The 14,398-nt window shown below is 67.0% G+C and overlaps 4 protein-coding genes across 4 annotated transcripts in view; 1 reads left to right on the plus strand and 3 right to left on the minus strand.

Moving 5' to 3' along the window:
* EMIHUDRAFT_96951 (hypothetical protein) overlaps window positions 1-1,446 on the minus strand; it is a gene marked incomplete at both ends in the record, with an annotated part of 6,106 nt that extends 4,660 nt beyond the window's left edge. The window contains 2 exons of the mRNA XM_005759465.1: window positions 459-574; window positions 693-1,446. Of these exons, the coding sequence (XP_005759522.1) occupies window positions 459-574; window positions 693-1,446 (870 nt within the window). The remainder of the gene's footprint in view (window positions 1-458; window positions 575-692) is intronic.
* Window positions 1,447-4,545: 3,099 nt separating this feature from the next.
* On the minus strand, window positions 4,546-7,756 carry EMIHUDRAFT_432978 (putative membrane protein). The gene is made up of 6 exons (XM_005759466.1): window positions 7,336-7,756; window positions 6,206-7,217; window positions 6,036-6,134; window positions 5,775-5,815; window positions 5,434-5,560; window positions 4,546-5,362 (listed from the first exon to the last, which is right to left on the minus strand). Exons 1-6 carry the CDS (start codon window positions 7,726-7,728, stop codon window positions 4,839-4,841), a joined length of 2,196 nt encoding a protein of 731 aa, XP_005759523.1. The 5' UTR covers window positions 7,729-7,756; the 3' UTR covers window positions 4,546-4,838.
* An 816-nt stretch (window positions 7,757-8,572) lies between these two features.
* On the plus strand, window positions 8,573-10,274 carry EMIHUDRAFT_432981 (hypothetical protein). The gene is made up of 3 exons (XM_005759467.1): window positions 8,573-9,150; window positions 9,222-9,294; window positions 9,367-10,274. Exons 1-3 carry the CDS (start codon window positions 8,593-8,595, stop codon window positions 9,585-9,587), a joined length of 852 nt encoding a protein of 283 aa, XP_005759524.1. The 5' UTR covers window positions 8,573-8,592; the 3' UTR covers window positions 9,588-10,274.
* EMIHUDRAFT_198384 (hypothetical protein) lies at window positions 10,265-11,155 on the minus strand (the record flags this gene model as incomplete). Its single annotated transcript, XM_005759468.1, has 1 exon — window positions 10,265-11,155. One exon carries the CDS (start codon window positions 11,153-11,155, stop codon window positions 10,265-10,267), a length of 891 nt encoding a protein of 296 aa, XP_005759525.1.
* Window positions 11,156-14,398: the final 3,243 nt, after the last annotated feature.

Here is a 14,398-nt window from a genome sequence, read left to right on the forward strand (position 1 = left end):
GGGGGCACCGGCGCGGCGGCCACCGGCTGGAAGCCTAGCAGCGCCTGCCGCGAGGGCAGCCTCGCGGCGGGCTGCTCGGGCCGCCTCCCGCCGTTCGCACTCTGCCGGCTCCCGCTCAGCGCGGGGCCGGAGGCGGAGGCGGCGGGGCCCCCGCCGCCGTCGGGGCGCTGGACCGTCCTCCACCCTCCGGCGTCTGGCGGCGGAAGAGGCGCCGCTGGTCTGGCCGTCGGCCCGGCGAGGAAGGCGCCGGCCGGAGGGGCGGCCGAGGGGCGGCCGAGCGCCGCGTTGAGCGCGGCGAGCGGCACGCGCAGCGACGCGGGCGCGGGCCAGAGGCCCATCGAGCCTAGCGCGAAAGGGTGCGCGTCCGAACGGACGTGTCCAGGGGCGTGTCTGGGGCGTGTCGAGTGTCGTCGACTTGTGTGGGGCCGCGGCGCGCCTCGCACGCCTCGCATCGGCACCTCGAGCCTGTGGACGGCGTCGATGCGCCAGCACTTTGGGCCATGGGCGAGTGGGTCGGCGGAGCAGCGCGCGACGGGGAGCACGTCACGCACGTGCATCAACCCGAGGATCGCGCCTACAGGAAGGTTCCAAGAAAGGTCTAGGAAAGGTCTAGGAAAGGTGCATCAACCCGAGGATCGCGCCGAGCGGGTACGCGTCGAGGGACCGCATCGCCTGAGGGACGTGTCGCGGACGCGTCGTGGACGCGTCCTCCCGGCTAGAGCGCGCCTCGGGCGGCTTCTTCGCCGGCCAGGCGGACCGCAGTGCGTCGAGCTCCGGACCCGAGGGGTGGAACGAGGCGGCGGCGTGCACTGCGACCCACAGCCCGCTGGGCGGCAGGTTGGGCGCCCAGCTCCGGTTCTCCACCCGCTTGACGCCCGCCATGATCGCAGAGGCAAACGGCTGCTTGATCGTGAGCGCCTTGAGAGAGCCGCCGGCCGGCCGCGGCAACTTGCCGCCGCCCGAGGTGGCGGCAGGGGCGGCGGGGGCGACGGCGGCGGCGGCGGTGGTGAAACCGTCCGCGCCCGGCGAGGAGGCTGGTGGTACCCTTGCCGCCGGCGGCGATGGGAGCCGCTCCGCCGGCTCCGTCTGCGGCGAAGGGCGCGGCCGCTTGGGCGAGGGCAGCACGGAGGGCTCCCTCTGCTGCAGCACAAAGACGGAGCGGCGGCTCGCCTCCGAGCCGTCGAGCGCGAGGCTGTCGCCGTGGCGCAGCGTTGCCCGCTGGCCCGCGCACAGCTTCCGCCAGCCCACTTCGCCGTCGCGGCGCCAGAGCGTTGCATTGCGGCCACGGCCCTCGACAGCCACGCCGGCGTCGCTCCCTTCGAGCGCGACCTGGACGCGCGAGACGTTGGACGATGCGTCGTCCGAGAGGACGTGGCGCCGGCCCAGCTCGAGCTCGCGCGACGCGTCGACCTCGACGCCGGTCGCGACGCACCGAAAGCGCCACATTTGATGCGAGCGTCGGTGGACACAAGAGTATATAATGCGACCGCGTGCCCCGTGCGCCCCCCGGCGTTCAGGCGCGAAAACGGCAGTGAAAACCTAGGTGCTTAGTGTAGGTAAACGAAAAAAGTAGATTTCAATTCGTCCACGTACGGCTTCGTGAGTGGTTGGGGTGGCCCGTCCCGCAGCCCTCATGCACCAGGGTCATGGGTGCAGTCATAATATGTAGGCCTTCTCTCCCAGAGTTTTGAGCAATAGCCGCAAACAACTTGAGCACTTGAGCACTGGATACTCGAGTAGGGTCGATTCCGCATGGTACGGGACCCCTCGATCGTCTCGCCCTCCCTCACTGGTGTGTTCATTGGGGGGGGTCATAACAAACACGGTACAGGATCGAGGTGCACGCTGCCAAAGCAAGCAGTGTCCTGAGGGAGGGTGTAGAGGATGTAGAGTGTAGTAGAGCGCTGTAGAGATGTAGAGATGTAGAGCGCTCTGGAGCGCTGTAGAGCTGTAGAGCTCTACATCCGCCGCGGGACGAAGCGCCTGCGTTGTAGAGCGATGTAGAGCGCGATTTTGTTGTAGAGCTTGTTGTAGAGGCTCTACAGTACAGCAAAACTGCCGGGAAGGCAGTGACTCAAAGAGGTCGAGTCGCACTAATGGGGTGTCTCCGAGCTTACTGGAGCTCTGATGGACGGCCCTGACTATCCCTGACACACAGAGAGTCACTCTGATGGCACACAACACCCTATAACTGCGTCATGACCAGCCTGCCATGCGTCGCCGGTGCCGCATTCGTGCATTCGTCGCAGTGCTCCTTTAGCAGGCGGTGGACTGTCGGCTGCGAGGACGGTCGCATTTGCGCGAGGCGAGGCGAGCATTCAGACGCGTTGCATGCGCCATGACTCGCGCCAGCGCGTGCGGGAGCTCCTGGCTGAGCGTTGAGTCCAGGCGAGTTGCGCTGGCCACTATCGCTACGCCGAGCCGAGCTGACGCGCCGAGGCGCCGGCCAGTCGCAGCCGTGAGGCATGCCACAGCAGCAGAGGCACCTGCCACCCATTGGGCGGGCAGACGGAAGGCCAGGGCAGCACTGGCAAGTGCAACGCGCCTAATGTCGGAGAGCGACCGTGCCTCGTTCGCCGCTTATGATGTAGAGTTTGTTGTAGAGATTTCACGTTGTAGAGCGCCTCTACATCGCTCTACAACGCAGGCGCTTCGTCCCGCGGCGGATGTAGAGCTCTACAGCTCTACAGTGCTCTACAGCTCTACAGCTCTACAGCGCTCTACACTCTACATCCTCTACATACACCCTCCCTCAGGCAGTGTCGTCCCCCCTCTCCCCGACGGCGATGGCGGTGTGACCGATCGAGCTACAAGAGGAGCTTGTTCAGCAGGATCCGGGATAGTCAGATGCACTACCTCACTGGGCCTGAGACCACCACACGACCCTCCCATCACCGTCTCGGATTTATGTGGAGTCGAACCACTCCGGAATGGGCAAGGCCGACGTCTGCACGCGGCCGGCCGGGCGAGAGGCTTGACATGATCCAACCCTGCGACCCTGACGCTGCTGCTCTAGCTATCAGATAACTGCTGACCGCTGCCACAATGTGTGACCGGTGCTGGCCCACTTGGCGGCCTTCCCGGTCAGTGGTGAGGCGCAGTTCAGAGCTGTCGATGGCGCGATCCGCCGCACTGGTCCCACATCGGTGACACGAGACCACCACGTTTGCCGGTCCAAGAGAGAAGTACCGGCGCTGTCCTGAGAAGGTGCATGGTCCCTCCTGACTGCCCATGCGCGCGAGGCTGTGTAGGCATAGCCTCGAGAGTGCCAGCAGCCAGTCGCCGAGGCAGTTTGTGACGCGCATTCCGTCAGAAGCGTGCACGCGCTGGAAGGACACCTTCCTACTGGCCGTACGATCAGGTCGTCACTGAATGGTGGATACTAAGGCCGCGAGCTATGCAGGTGGTCAATTGTGCAGCAGGGCACGGTCAGCAGCGCCGACAGGCTGTCGCAAGGCGTGATAGCATGACCGCAAGACCGGCGAATTCCTTGAAAACAAGTAAAAAATCGCGCAAAAAAGAAAAAAAAGTCCCGAAAAATCGGCGCCTGCGGCGGGCCGTGGGACCCCATCTCCCCCCCGCATGGATACCCTCTAGGACCCCCGCCTCCCCCCAGAGGTCGCCACGGAAGGCGACTCGGCGCCGCTGAGATCGGAGATCAAGCTCTGACAGGTCGCACGTCGCGGTCCTTTGACGCCGACGTGACTCACCCGTGCAGAGCACATCAGGACACGGTCTCGACGCGTTCGGTACGACGCCTGCGACCCGTCTCGGGTCAGGTGGCACGACGCTCATCGCGCCCGCCAGCGCTGCCGTGCAGGTTGCCACGAGCGACGAGGTCGAGCACGCTTCTATACGCTCGCCCAGCCTTCCTTTCCATCCCATTATAGGCAGCCTGGGAACGGTGGCGATCAGAGGCAAAGCCTACGAGGGGTGGTGGAACCACATGTCACGGCCACCGCCGGCTCTCGACGCGACGATAGCCTCCGGAGGCTGACTTTGAGGCACCATCATCGGACGATGTCGACGAGCTGGGTCGCTCTCGCGGTAGCCAGGTAGCCCCCCATACTAGTAGCACCAGCCATGGCCTCAGGGAGCGCGGGCGAGGGCGCTGGGAGCAACACGGACAAAAAAACATCATCAAAATTCATCACCTGTACCTGTACCTGTACCTGTCGCTCCACACACCAACAACACATGGACATGGACATGGACATGGACATGGACATGGACATGGACATGGACATGGGGCGCCCAACACGTGCCCGGATTACTGTGCCTTCCCCGGGTGCAGCCTTTCGGTTCGTGAAGGGTCGGTGCGTGTCGTGACCCCTGGAACACCCGTACCCCCGCACCATCTCCGTCGCTTGGTTCCATAACCTCTGCCACCACCGGGAGGCGGCCAGGGCTTCATAGACTCGGTCGAGAGACCCCAGATTGGCATCCATGCCTCTCTGGACAGGGTGGCCCGCCACAAGGACCCCAGGAATTGCGACTCGCCGCTTTCCTCCCGCTGCGGGTGATTCTGTGTGAGCTCTGTGTCTTGATTTGCCAACAATATACCTAGCACCACAGCACCCGTGTATTTGCAACTAGCCATCCGCATGCGGAGATCCAGCACACACAAACTTACAGATCACACAATAGTGATATAGGCAGAGCACACACACATGCACACACACAACCAACAGTATCAGAAGTGCAATAAAAACTCGAGCGTCGAGGAAGCCAGGACGTACCTCGTTGTGTACAGAGCTGGTGCTCGTCCGTTGCGAGTGCGCGCAGCGCAAACACAACGCCAATGCTCTCCGAAGCCGGCAGTGGCATTCCGTCAGCAATCACGAGGACGCCGCCCGGCGAGCCGCGCTCTCGCGCCACGTCTCGCGCCACGCCGCGGTCTCGGTCGGCTCAGCGCAGGAGAGGCGCGGCCGCCGCCGCGCGGCGAGGCTGGGCGGCCAGAAGGGGTAGGCCCACACGTAGAGGAAGAGGGAGAGGACGAGGATGCGCGGCGGGTAGACGAAGCCGGCGGTGATGTAGCCCGAGAGGAGGATGTTCAGAGTGTAGTTGACGGGCTCGGTGAAGAGGTCGCCGCGCGCGCCGTCGGTCGACGAGTACGGGAGGACAAAGTAGCCGAACAGCCGGACCAGCGTCCCGACCTTGGGTCGAGGGGTCAGTGGGGTGAAGTCAGGGGCGCGAGGGCGAGGGTCCGCGTCGCGGTCCGGTGGCTTGGGGGTCGAAGTGGCCTGGAGCAGGATCCAGAGCCCGTGGACGTGCGCTGGGTGGATGAAGAGCGTGCGCAGCGCCTCGATGATGCGCGAGACGCCGAAGAGGGCGAAGCCGGGGACCGTGAGGTGCTTGACGCCTAGGAAGTGTCTAGGAAGTGTCTAGGAAGTGTCTAGAGGGCGACGCCGGGGGCGGTGAGGTGTTTGACGCCGTAGACGCGAGGGGTGAGGAGGAAACCGCTCGGCACGTTGACGAGGAGGGCGAGGCCGACGGCGGTGTGGGTGAGCCACTGCCTGTCGGGGCGCAGGATGGCGCACATCCCGACGAAGAGCTCGACCTACAGGAAGGTTCCAAGAAAGGTCTAGGCAAGGTCTAGGAAGATGGCGCACATCCCGACGAAGAGCTCGACCTACAGGAAGGTTCCAAGAAAGGTCTAGGCAAGGTCTAGGAAGATGGCGCACATCCCGACGAAGAGCTCGACCTGTTCACAGGCAGCAGCTGAGAAGACACACCGTTCACAGCTCGCCTGCACATCCGACGAAGAGCTCGACCGCCGAGCCGACGCCGTGCACCAGCACGACGCGGCCGTTGCCTGCAGTGGTGGAGTACGCCAGCCTCAGGGCGGGAGATATGGGGAGATATGGGGAGATATGAGCAGCCTGCGTGGTGAAATACGCCACCCTCAGGGCGGGAAGGCGGTCTTGTGCAGTGTACTCGGAGCAAAGCGCGAATGCGAGGGAGGGCCGAGTGCGCGTCCTCTCGAGCGCTGGTTGGGAGACAAGAACACGTCTTCCGCTTCTAGACTCCGTTGCCGTGCGCCGCGAACTTGCGGTGCGCGCGCCGCACCACCGGCCGCTCGATGACGTACGTCTTGAGCAGAAAGTAGACCGTGGCGACGTACGTGAGGACGCCTACAGGAAGGTTCCAGGAAGGGTCTAGGAAGGGTCCGAGAAGTAGACCGTGGCGACGTACGTGAGGGCGCAGAGGGAGGGGCGCATCGGCTGGGAGACGAAGTCGACCACCGGCTGGTAGTAGTCGAGCCGCCCCCAGACGTGCTCCCGCTGGTGCGTCCAGTACGCGTCCCACTCGCCCAACCGCATCGTCCGGCTCGCCAGCGCCCCAAACGAAGCGACGAGGGCGGCGTCGAGGGCGGCGCGGAGCAGCCGCCGCCGCCACTGCGGCGGAGGCTGTGGCGGCGGCGGCGCGGGCGCGGCGGGACGGGGCGACGCGCGCGGGCTCTCGCCGACGGGGTACGCCTCCGCGGGCTGCGGCTCCGCGGGCTGCGGGTCGGGGGGCAGGCTCTGGTCGGCCGACGGCTGGCGGTCTGCCGACGGCTTATTTGCCGCGGGCTGCGCCTTGAGAGCGCCTCCGGTGTCGCCTCCGGTGCTCTGGCGGGCTCCGGTGTCTCCTCCGGTGCTCTGGCGGGCGGGCTCCCGCGAGGACGTCTTGCGGGGCGACCCCGGGAGGCGGACCGACAGGGCGGGCGGGGCGATCCGGTTCGCGAGGGCGAATGCGGCGAGCGAGAGGAGGAGGTAGTGCGGCGGGTAGACAAAGGCGGCGACGAGGAAGCCCGCGAGGAGGAGCGTGAACGTGTAGCAGAGCGGCTCGGTGAAGAGGTCGCCGCGCGCGCCGTCGGTCGACGAGTAGGGCGTCACGAAGAAGCCGACCAGCCGGACCGCCGTCCCGGAGTGGAGCAGGATCCACAGGTTGGGGAGCAGCCTGGGCGACAGCGCGAGGACGCGCGCCGCCTCGAGCGCGCGCGCGGCGTGGTAGAGCCCGAAGGCGGTGTCGGCGAGGTGCCGGACGCCGGAGCGCGACGAGTGGCGGGCGAGCAGCACGCCGGTCGGCACAGTGACCGCGAGGGCGACGCAGGCCGAGGCGCGTGCCCACGGCACCTGGTACGAGCCTTCCTCCAAGGGGCCCACGACTGATGCGGCCGCCTCGAGGTCGAGCGTCGCGCAGAGTCCGAGCCCGAGCTCGAGGAGAGAGCCCGCCTGCGCGGGCAGGCTGGTCCGTGTCATGGGCGGGTCGTAGGGGCAGGTCTTGGTCCGTGGCATGGGCGGGTCATGGCGTCGTGTGGAGGTGTCATGAGAGCTCGAGGAGAGAGCTCGCCGAGTGGAGCGCCGCCGTCCACGGCCGCTGGACGGCGGCTCCGGTGCGCTCGACGCCATACAGCAGCGCCCACGAGTAGAGTGAGAGCAGGCTGAGGCCGATGGCAATCGACCCGTTCAGGGTCTGGCTCTCGATGAAGTCGAATTGGCGAGGCGCCGAGAGGACCGCCTCGGTCACGTCTCTAACCAGCGTTGCCGGCTCCTCCATCACGACGAGGACGGCGATCACGCAGAGCAGGAGGGCCGTGTCCAGCTTCTTGTGCGAAGCGTCAAACTCTGCGTCTGTCGGCTCGCGGCTCGGGCCCTTGTTTGGCGCCGCTTTGCTCGAATCTGTCCCCGAGTCGGATCGTCTCCGCGCTGGGGAGCGGCTAGGGCGCCGAGGCCTGTCGTTCATCAGTGAGCCCTGCGAGCAGGTCGTCTTGGTGGCGGCGGCGAACGAAACTGGGTTTTCTCGTTTTTCGCACGTCAACCGAGTTTTTCTTTCAGCCCCATCCGCCGCTGCGAGCCGGTTCTTTACCAGGTTGCAACCCTTGTTCCGCACTGTGCTGTGAATCGAGCGGCAACCAACAGCTCTCAGGACCCCCCGGTGCTGGGGTGCTGCCAGCAACCAACCTCACCGGCGAGCGGAGCGAGCCGAAGAGCTGGGGCCAAATTGGCGCTGTGAACGTCGTTTGAACTGATTTTCGGCGGGCACGTCGCACCTACGTGGCGGGCCGCCGGGCCGGCAGCAGGGCGCCCCCGCGCGGATGCCGACGAGGATCACGGTGCGCTATCTGGGCCGCTTGCGGGAAGCCGCATCGCCAGCGCCGTCGCAGCATCGAGCGGCGCGTCCTCCCCTACGAGCGGCCTGTATTGCACCATACGCGTCGGGGCTGCCGACGGACGGGGAACGTCGACGACACAGGGGACGTGCGTACGACGACGCATTTTTTTCTGTCTCTCTCTCTCAACCTAACTCTCTCTCTCTCCAAGGTGTTCTATCATTAAACACCCGGAGGTGGACTGCTGACAGGGTATGCGATTTTAGTGTATGTATGTAGCTCTTACGATTTTGCCGCCCCCCCCCCCCCCTTGAGAACGCTGAACGGGGCTAGCAAGTGCGGGACCTGGGGCAGCAACGGTGCTGCTCAACCGGCGGCAACCAGCAGCGTTCACAGCCGAGTGCGGAACAAGGGTTGCAACCTGGTAAAGAACCGGCTCGCTGACTGTGCGGAACTGACGTATTCCCGGAAAGAGCGTCGACCAAGAGACGTCTCAGATGTCTGCCGCGACGAGCGACTGGATCGCCGCCGCCTCGAGCGGCGTCGTCTCGCGCATCGACGCCGCGCTGCCGGTCCTCCTCGCCTCTGGCCGCGGCGCCGCCGCCGCCGACGGCGAGGGGCTGAGCGCGCTGCACCACGCGGCGGAGCGAGGGCACGCGGCGGCGGCGCGGCGGCTCCTCGCGCTCGGCGTCCCGGTCGATGTCCGAGGCCGCGGCGGCCACTCGTCGACGCGGCGCGTCCCCGTCGGCCACGAGCATGTGCCTCTGCGCGACTTCACGCCACTGCACGCCGCAGCGCTCGCCGGGCACTCTGACGTTGTCGTTCTGCTCCTCACGCACGGCGCCGACCCGGACGCTGCGGATCGGAGCCGGCTGACGGCGCTGCACTGCGCGGCAGCCGCCGGCCGCGCCGCTCCCCGAGCGCTCCGGTCGCTCCTCGAGGCGGGGTGCGGCTGCTGCCTCGACGCTCGCTCGGCCAGCAACGCGACGCCGCTCGACGTCGCGCGCCAGGCGGCGGCGAGGGCGCGCGGCGCGGAGCAAGTTCCCGCCAACGAGGTCGAGGCGGCTGCTCGAGGCGGAGGCGCGTCGCCGCGACACGTCCGCGACACGTCCGCGACACGTCCCAGGCGATGCGGCTCCTCGAGGCGGAGGCGCGCGCCGCCAACAAGTGGCTGCGGGCGGCGCGGCGCGGCGACGCGGGCGCGCTTTCCGCGGCTGCGTGACGGCGGGCGATGGAACCGTCCATGAGCTTTCTCGGAACCTTCCCTGCAGGCGCTCTCCGCGGCTGCGTGACGGCGGGCGCGGCGCCACGCGTCGCCCCCGTCCGCTTCGGCCCCGCCCCGTCCTCTGCGCGCGGGGAGCGAGTCTCCTCGCTCAGCGTATACACCGCCTCGAGCCCGCCCGCGCTGCTCGTCGCCGCGGCGGGGGCGCGCGCGGAGCGGCGATGCACGGAGCTGGGTCCGCGACGCTTCTCGGAGCCCTTTCCCCCGTAGGCGGGCGCGCACGCAGAGGCGACCCGCGTCCTCCTCTCCGCCGGCGCGGACCCGAACGTTGCGCTGCGCCGGCGGTCGGGCTCGTGGCGGAGTGGGGCCACGCCGCTCGCGGCGCTGCTCGCCAGCCTGCCGTACGAGGCGCTGCTCACGGGGAGACGCGGCTCTGCCCTCCCTCGGCGGCTCGACCGCCCTCTCCCCTCGTCGCTCTCTGCCGAGGGCGAAGCGGCGCAGCGGCTCGACGCCTGCTTCGCCGAGACCGCCTCTGCGCTGCTCGGCGCCGGCGCCGACCCGCTCGCCGCGCCGCCGCTCGGCTGGCTCGACACGGAGGAGGGGCGGGCGCTCTTGCCGGACCTGGCCGCGCGCGTCCTCGGCGCGAGGCGGCGAGCCCACAACCGCTACCGCTGGAGGCTGGTCGCGAGGTTGGGGGGGGTGCTGGGCACGTGGCGGCTGCGCGCGGCCGCGCGCTGCTACGCACCGGGCGGCGCGGGCGCGAGCGCGGCGGCGGAGGACTTTGCGGAGCGCGCTGCGGGCAAGGTGAGCAGTAGCACGGGGTGCCCTTGAGTGCTCAGCCCCTTGGAGTGTGAACCTGTGAAGGCTTCGAGCCCTCCGGTCTACTAGCCCTCCAGTGTGAAGATCCGCAGGACTGGAGCGAAAAAAAAGAAGCGAGTGCTGAGTGCTTAGAACCGCAAAAAAAAGACTCCAATAATCTCGCGGCGGAGAGAGGCGGAGTAAAAGCTAAAACAGTAATGCGGAAAAGTGGTGTGAACCAGAGTCCCTCTTGGCGGGAGCGACGTTAGCGCAATGCCTCCCGTGGAGCTGCGTGCCGTCGCGCCGCCCTGCCGTTGCCAGCAGCCGTGTACCCACAAGGCGGTGATTACGAGCTGCGCATACTCAAAGTAGACGAAGCCGCGAAGCCTGGGAAAGAAGAACTCCTTAAAGCCTTGCGCCGCACATGTCGTCGAATGGCTCTCGAATGGCGGGCCCGAGCGCAGCTCGACGGCGGTGCAGAGGATCACCTCCAGTGACAAAATCTCGACGAGCGATGTGGCCAGCCACGCCTGCAGCGCGCGAGAGCGCGACAGCGGCGAGGGTGAGGCCACAGCGGCGGGAATGAGGCTCGAGTGGAGCCGGAGCGCGAGCTTGATCCCGTTGGAGCCGATGGCGATCACGATGTAGGCGATGAGGCGTGCAGTGTCGGGGCATTGGGCGTCGATGCCCTCAAAAGCAAGCGGCTGCAATGGGCCCATGAACATGCCCAAGATGAGCGGCACCAGAGACGTAGCCGCACCGGACTTGCCAAAGCTGGCCGGACGCGTGAAGCTCCGCGTCGTCTTAATCACCATGGTCGTCTCCATCCACAAGCCTGTGAAGAGCGCCCACATGCGTGCCTGCAGCAGCCCGTGGAACGGCTGGTTGACGGCGCAGCCCGTCGGCCACTGCTGCAGCGTTTCATTGAAATTGAAGACCGACTGGAGGCCTGGCTGAAGAACGAGTGCCGTGACCCAGGCGAGCGGCAGGACCAAGGCGAAGAGGAAGCCAATGCACGCCGGGGTCAGGAGGGCGACCATCCAGCGGCGCGGCTGCGCTCCGAGAGTATGCCAGAGATCTCGTGACGGCTATCTCGACCCGGCGCTCGGGATCTGAAGCTACGAGGCCTGGGTCGGGGCTATCAGTGGGCTACATGCCGCTTGCCGCGGCTCCTAGGTCGACGAAACGCTCGCGCTTCACCCTCCCCCCCTCTGACGATAGGTGCCTGCGTCGCGCGCTCACTGCGTACGTCCCTCCCCCCATCGCCGAGCCGCCCGCCGCCCCGGACACGGCCGAGCCGCGCCCGCCCAGCGCGCCAAGCATGCGCGAGGCTCCGGAGCCCGCGGCGGACGCGCCTGCGAGCGCCTCGCTCGCGGACGCGGACGGGAAGGGCACGCCCCCGCTCGAAGCGGTGCGCGACTCGACGAGAGAGAGAAGATGCGATTGGACGAGAGTCGCCGAGGGCTGAGGAGCGCCCCCCCCCCCCCCGCCCCCCATCCCCCCCCACCCCCCACCCCCCCCCCACCTCACTTTGCCGCAGATCGGGCGGGTTCTTCTCGAGCTTCTTCCGCAAGAAGGACACGCAGCTCGAGGACCAGTGCGAGATCAAGTACAACGAAAAGTACAAGGCGTGGATCCCGTCCGACAAGGACCCAGACGAGTGGGCCAAGGAGAACCTCTCGGCGCCGCCGCCGCCGCCCACCGCCGGGGAGGGCGGGGGCGGCGGGCCAGGAGGAGGCGTGGGAGGAGGTGGTGGAGGCGACCTTGGCGGCGGAGCGGCCGCGCCGGGCGGGCCTGCGCCGGGCGGGGCGCCGCAGACACCGCTCGCGGGTGGTGCCGCCGTGCCGACCGGCTCTGCGCGCTTCTCGGCGCGGAGCTCGAACCGGCGCGCGGCGCGCTCGCGCTACGTCGACACCTTCAACGCGGGGGGCGCGGCGCCAGAGCCGTCCGATAGCGATCGCATGCCGCCGCCGCCGGCGCGGCCGGCCTTCAAGGTCTTCACGCCGAGTGCGGCGGCGGCGGCGGCGGCGGCGGCGGCGACGCGCCCAAGTATTTCACGCCGACGATGGCGCCGTCGGGCGGGGCGCCGGAGCAGCCAGCCGAGCAGTGAGCCGAGTGGGCGCGGAGCGGCCGAGGGCGTGTCTCGGGTCGCCGGTCGCCGGGGTGGGGTCGCCGCGCGGAGTGATTGGCTCCTCGCAGGACCTTCGTGGGTAGTGGGGTAGGAGGCGCGGGGCCGAGACGATGTGGCGCACTAGCGTGTTTCTTTCTTTGCTGCTAATGCTTCCCTATATCGGGGAGGGCGGCCCCACTAGCCTCCCCGCAGGCTGCGCGGCCACACACTCACGGAGCGCGGAGGAGGGCGGAGGACTGGCTCGTCGCTCGCGTGGCTCTCACAGTCACACTGACTCTTGTGTGAGTTTTTTGAAGAAATTTCTTCTCCAGCCTTCTGTCTAGTAAACATGAGGTGCTGCAATGAACATCCCCCCAAGAGCACTGCGGCCATCCCAATGGCCACGCACCAATGGGCCGCGCGCTCGTTGCCCCTCATTTCACATTTGGTGGGGCACGCGCCGGTGAGCGGCGTTCGCACACCACTACGCGCTGGGCGCGGGTAGTTTGCACACGCACAGGTTCTCCGCCATGCAGCTCGTATACGAGCCCAGGTTCTCAATCTTGCAGTACGAGCCCTCGCCGAAGGCCAGCTTGCACTCGCTGTCGGTGCGGCAGCTGCCGCTCGACGAGTCTCCGGCCAGCTGGTACTCGCCGATGCCGGCGTCAGGCATCGCCGGCCCGCCGAGAGCATCCACCTCAAACTTCTGCGACGCGCTGAGGATGGGCTGGCCCTGGTACTTGGGTCGCCCCCCCTTGGGGATGTGAGAGTAGCCCATTGGACATGTGGCCTGGCCGATGGAGTCGCCGTGCTCGGTCTGGGTCACCCCGTTGTTGAGGATGAGGCGGAACTGATTGGCGTACTGGTAGACCGCCTGGCGGACGCGATTGACGTAGCCGAGCGGCATGTGCTCCGCGATGGTGCGGTACGGCTGGAAGACGGTATTGTCGCAAAAGGTGTTGTAGTCGGGCACGGCCTGGAGCGGAAAGCTCAGCTCGAACACGTTGATCGACTCGGTGGGCCAGCGCTTCGTGGGGTTTTCGATGTCATCCCTGCACGCGTCATCCTGCAGCTGGATGTAGCCGCACATCTTGAACTCCTTTGCGCCCTTCGCCTCGAGCTTCTCGATCGTCTCGCGCAGGTTGGTGAGCTGGTAGTTGGGGTCCTCCCACGCGGCCGGGATCCTCCCCCTCGCGATATCAACCTTGGGATCCGGGTAAACGTTCTGCTTCTTCTCCGTCAGCTCGCCCGGGCAGGCCGCCCAATGCAGCTTCATGGCGCCGGGGCCGAGCCGCAGGGCCGACGCCGAGCCGTAGACGTACTCGAGCGGGTTCTGGTAGGTGTCGGTCAGCTCGTCGAGGCGTGGGTCGGGGCGGGCGCCCAGCACGAAGCCCTTGTAGTAGTTGTCGACGTTGGCCGCGACGAAGATGTTTGCGGGCGGGTTCTTGGCGGATTCACAAGAAGCGGCGGTGCAATCAGGCCCGGCGGTGCTGAACGCACCGATGTGCTCTGTGGCCACTGAGTTCTTGCCGGTGCCGATTGCGACGTGTAGCAGGTCGATGTGCCCCTCCTCTTGCGCCGCGGTAAAGTCGAAGTCCCCAAACACGTCGCGTCCTTCGGCTGGTTGTACGCCGGGATGTCGGCGAGCTTGAGCTGGCAGTTGGACGCCTTTCCCTTGGCGCAGGTGGCGTCGTCGCTCTCAAAGTGCTTTGCCGCGTCCATCAACTTGAGCGCAAACCCGCGCACGCGCACGTCGTGCACGTCCTTGACGGTAAAATTCTTGTTGCCGCTCAGCCGTACGAGAGTGTCGAAGGTCGCGCCCGATTTGGCCAGCTTTGGGTCGAGCAGGCCGACACGCATGGCGTAGGGGATGAAGCCCGACTCGCCCTCCTGCTTGTTTTGTTCATACAGCTCCCTGAGCGGACCGAAGGAGAATTTTGCGCCGAGGCAGGTCTGGCCCTTGCCGTGCATGCCCTTCATCACGCGGCTCGTGCGCTGACCTTGGTAGGACGAAAGCTGCGGCTGCATTGCCGCCGGGACCTGGTACTCGTAGGTCAGCGGCGGTGTCAGCGCAGCGCCCGGCTGGAGCGTCTTGGTGCGCGGGTTCGCGATGCTGTTGCTGCTCACGTTCGCGCACGGTCTGCAGTCGGAGTGATCCTCAATAACTTCGCAG

The sequence above is a fragment of the Emiliania huxleyi genome (genome assembly GCF_000372725.1).
Source record: "Emiliania huxleyi CCMP1516 unplaced genomic scaffold EMIHUscaffold_8, whole genome shotgun sequence".
Lineage (NCBI taxonomy): Eukaryota > Haptophyta > Isochrysidales > Noelaerhabdaceae > Emiliania > Emiliania huxleyi.